At 46.6% G+C, this 4,241-nt stretch overlaps 1 protein-coding gene across 2 annotated transcripts in view; it reads left to right on the top strand.

Annotated features, from left to right (window-relative positions):
- SLC24A4 (solute carrier family 24 member 4) overlaps nucleotides 1-4,241 on the top strand; it is a 231,040-nt gene that overhangs the window by 214,814 nt on the left and 11,985 nt on the right. For both annotated transcript variants that reach the window (XM_019518645.1, XM_019518644.1), the window contains exons 14-15: nucleotides 1,869-1,981; nucleotides 2,846-2,911. In XM_019518645.1, the coding sequence (XP_019374190.1) occupies nucleotides 1,869-1,981; nucleotides 2,846-2,911 (179 nt within the window). The remainder of the gene's footprint in view (nucleotides 1-1,868; nucleotides 1,982-2,845; nucleotides 2,912-4,241) is intronic.

The following is a 4,241-nucleotide window of genomic DNA, read 5'->3' as shown; positions in this document are numbered from 1 at the left end:
TCTCGTCTGCCCATTTGCTGAACCTGTCCAGGTCAACCTGGATCACCTGCCTGTCTTCTGGTGTGGATGCTTTGCCCCAGAGTTTGGTGTCATCGGTGAACTTGGCCAGTCTGCTTCTGACTCCAATGTCCACATCATTAATGAAGATGTTGAACAATATGGGTCCAAGGACAGAGCCTTGGGGGACCCCGCTGGTCACAGGGCACCATGATGAGTGACTTCGGTCAATTACTACCCTCTGGGTGCGGCGCGTGCCCATCCGTGTCATGCCGCTGGCAGGCAAGCTGGGTCTGAGTCTGTCTACCCTAGGGGGCTTGCAGGCAGGGCCTCAGCCCTCCCATGCACCCTCCTGCGCGCACTCCACACTAACTCACGCGCTGGCAGACAAGCGCACCTGTTTGCGCAGCCTGTTCACGTGACTCTGGTCATGTAGCTCCCTGGGGGGCTGGGCGAAGTAGGGGCCTGGGCAGGGTGAGACCTGCCCGGCTTCACTCAGCCGCCTCCTTCCACTCACTAAGTGTTAACCCCCTCCCACCATGGGCCCTGCTCACCTCCAGCTGTGCTGGGGGTCAGCGGGGGGCTCCGCGGCTGCTGGGGGGTCTCTGGGGGGCTTTGGGGGAGCGGGAGCGCAACAGACTTTCACCCACGTGTCTCTCACTGCTCCAGAGCCTAACTCTTTGGTGATAGCTCCTCTTTGGTGATAGCCCCTCCCTTCCACTGGGTGTATGCCTCTTTTTTGGCTCTCTCAGCAATAAATCCTTATCAGAACCAGATGCCAGCTGACACTAGATGCAGGAAGCAGAGAGTCTGCAGAAGCTGGGTCTGTCTGGTGACTTCTACCCCAACCCATTTTTTTCATGTTGCATTACTTGTTTGGGGTGGTTCAGTTTAGTTACATTTCTGAAGTGATGTTGGCCCCTAGTAAGGACGGTTCTGCACAGTGTTCCTCAACTTTAACCAGGCTGAGCCTCCTTCAGGATGACCTTTCACCACTCAGCTACCCAGGGCACATCCAGATGAGCATGCACATGCTTTTCCCTGGGGACAAATAGTAGTGGCACATAGTTGTGCCACTGCTACTTGTCCCTGGGACCTCTGGCATGTGGCAAGTTGCCCCAGAGGGATAAGGGTAGGGGAGACTGGGGCCAGCACCTGGACTGGCCCAGCAGCCAGTCCTGGGGGCCTCTTGGGGCTCCAGCAGCAGCGATCCAATATGTGGACCCTGTCCAGCAGCTGCGCCATGGCTTCAGCCGGTCAGGCTCCAGTCTTAGGCAGCACACTCTGCCGCCACATGTGTAACCCCACTTTTTTCAGGCACAGGTTTTTTGACACAGTGCTGCAAATTATCCATGCTGCAAAAACCTGCTGTGCTGCAAATTAGCAGCATGGCAAATGACTGTATGTGCAACCTGTGTGGTTTGCAACACTGAACACTGCATGTGCATGCTTATCTGGACATGTTCCCAGAGCGCATCCCAACAGAAAATACAACCCACAGCTTCTCTCTCTGGCTGAATAGTGAATAAAGTGGAGTGAATAAGATAAAGAAGAAACACTTCTTTTTTCATTGACATCAAACTCAAATACCAGGTGTTTACTCTCCACCTGTCCCAGCTGATAGAAGCCACAGGAGTACAAATAAAATATATTGGTTGTGAGTATTTTTTGTGTATTGTTAAAAGATATGCAAATGTTGCTCCAGTTAGCTGTTGAACTTGGATATGTGGCCAATGGCCTATGTGGAATTTGCAGTGCTAAGGCAGCTCTGTTTAAAGCACTGTCTGTCTCCTTCTCTTTCTGCACCACCTCCTTTTTTCAAAAGCTTTTCCTGTGCTTTGTTTTTAACTGAGATTTGTTTTTCCCCCCAGGCCTTGGTGATATGGCAGTATCCAACACAATAGGGAGCAATGTATTTGACATTTTAGTAGGCCTTGGAGTCCCATGGGGCTTGCAAACGATGGTGGTTGATTATGGATCGTCTGTATGTATATATTTATATTTCATAATTGTTTATATATTTTTTGTTTACTTAAAACATATTGCAATAGAAAGCAGTGTAAAGAAACCTAACCTCTTTTATTCGAACAAATAAAAATGTGATTGTTTCTTAGGCAAGAAATCAGCCAGTATGGGAGCAGTTTCCATGCTACAAGATACAGTTATTTCCTGTTTTCATTAGTGGGAGTTAATTGTAATGTGTGGCAGGAGAGGAAGGCTAAGTATGTCTACCTCTGGTGTCAGTGTGCAGCTTTGAGCAGATCTCTTAACCCTGTGTGCTCAGTTTACCTGTCTGTAAAATAAGGATGTTAATGTTTATCTTCCTTGATCTGCTGGCCAAAACTGCTGTACCATCGTCTCTGTTCAACACAAGGCAACACATCTGAGATACACTGGGCCTTCTCCATGCAAGTTGGCTCCCAAACTGTGTAGTTCTCCACACATGCCAACAACTGCCTCAGCAGAGCTCATTGTGTGTGCACATTGCCACCCTAACATGATTGCACTACTTCCAATTCAGGACCTAGTATTCTTGGAGCGAACATGGCATGACTCAGCCCAGCCTCTGCCTTATACCATACAGACAGCCCTTAGGTGCTTTGTGTGATTGTCCACACCCTTGCTCTGACCTTTTTAAAAAAATCCTCCCGTTCTGTTATAGTGAATATATCAAGGACTCAGCATCTAGGATTCATATGGCTTAAATTATGTAAGATAGTTTTGAATTGTAAACATTATTTAGAATGGAATATGGAATAGTATACATCAAGAAACATTTAATTTTCCAATGTACTCTTTAATATATGCTGAACATTTTTAAAGTGCTCTTTGTATTTGATTCTCACAGGTTAGGATAAATAGCAAGGGGCTGGTCTATTCAGTTGTGCTTCTGCTGGGATCTGTAGCTCTTACTGTAAGTATTTCTGTGGTTGTAAAATTTAACTCCATTCAGTGTACAGTTTGTATAATAAGTTGTTACAGTCAAACGTGTAGTCTTCACACTGTAATAGGAGAAATTGGAAGTACTTGCCATCCCAACTAACATTTTTTCTGAAAGGCTCTAAACAAACTTATCATTTGAGCAGAATTCATCCAAGTCAAAACCTAGGACAAAAGAGAAGTAGTGCAGCTATTTAAATGTCGGGCCCTTCCATGGTGCATGGGTGCTCCTCTGCCAGTAGGCAGCCAGGGAAGGCACACAGCCTGATAGGATTGTCCCTGGGATGATTGGTAATTAAATTACAAAAGTAAACAGGGGTGGGGGGGAACTGTTAGCACATTTTATCTCACAAACTTCACAGGTATCTCACATACTTCATAGCACTGGTAACTCCATAGGATCCCAGGACAAAAGGGAGGCATGCTATGTCTGTTTTTGTAGTGCTTCATCTAACAATCAGTGAGGTCAAAGTAAAGTCAATGACCCATGACCTCAGAGGGCATTGAATCAGGACCAGAGCTCACCAATGAGGTGCAAACCACTGTCAAAGATCACAGGATCTTAACACCTAGCAGGAACCTACTTTGTAGCTCTCAGGATTGCACCCTTACTTTGTAACAAATGGCTGGATAAGGGAATCATTCATTCTAATTTAAAGTCAGTTCAATTCAGCATTATGGCCTGATACTACATGCACTGATGTCAGAGATTAAGTTCCCATTGAGCTCAACATGAGAAAGACTCAAACCATGGAAATACAAATATCACTTCTTACTAACAGTTGTAACAAGTCTTTCTCAAATAGTTGGAGACTGTGCTCATTCCCATAGACTTTACATTGCTGTATGTCTGTGCTTCTGAATTACCAATTATACACTACAGTGATAGGATGACCAGGGCCGCAAAGTTCCATCCCTATTCAATATACAGTTATGATACCTATGAATCTGGTATGTGGTCCATGCAAACAGAACTCCTTTGCAGTCTCAGCCCCCCGCAGAAAGTGTCACTGGTACTCAGCTTTTCTACAGTGCAAAGTAATTTGTTAAGCAAATGTTCTAATTGCAACTGAACTGATGAATTGTGGCATTTGATATTGTATCATGTGGGCCTCTAGCACAGGAGTGGGCAAAATATGACCTGCAGACTGGACCTGGTCTGCCAGCAGATTCTGTCCAACCCGCAGCGGGTCCCTCAGCTCCACCCAACCCAGATGCAGGGGGCAGCCTGGGCCATGGTGCATGCAGCTGGTCCCACCATCCCCAGGCGTGCAGTACAGTGGGGCAGGGGTGGCACAGCAGCT

Source organism: Gavialis gangeticus, unplaced genomic scaffold, assembly GCF_001723915.1.
Source record: "Gavialis gangeticus isolate Ggan-Ray unplaced genomic scaffold, GavGan_comp1, whole genome shotgun sequence".
Taxonomy (NCBI): domain Eukaryota; kingdom Metazoa; phylum Chordata; order Crocodylia; family Gavialidae; genus Gavialis; species Gavialis gangeticus.
Note: the sequence above shows the minus strand (reverse complement) of the source record. Positions and strands in the feature narration are given on the sequence as shown.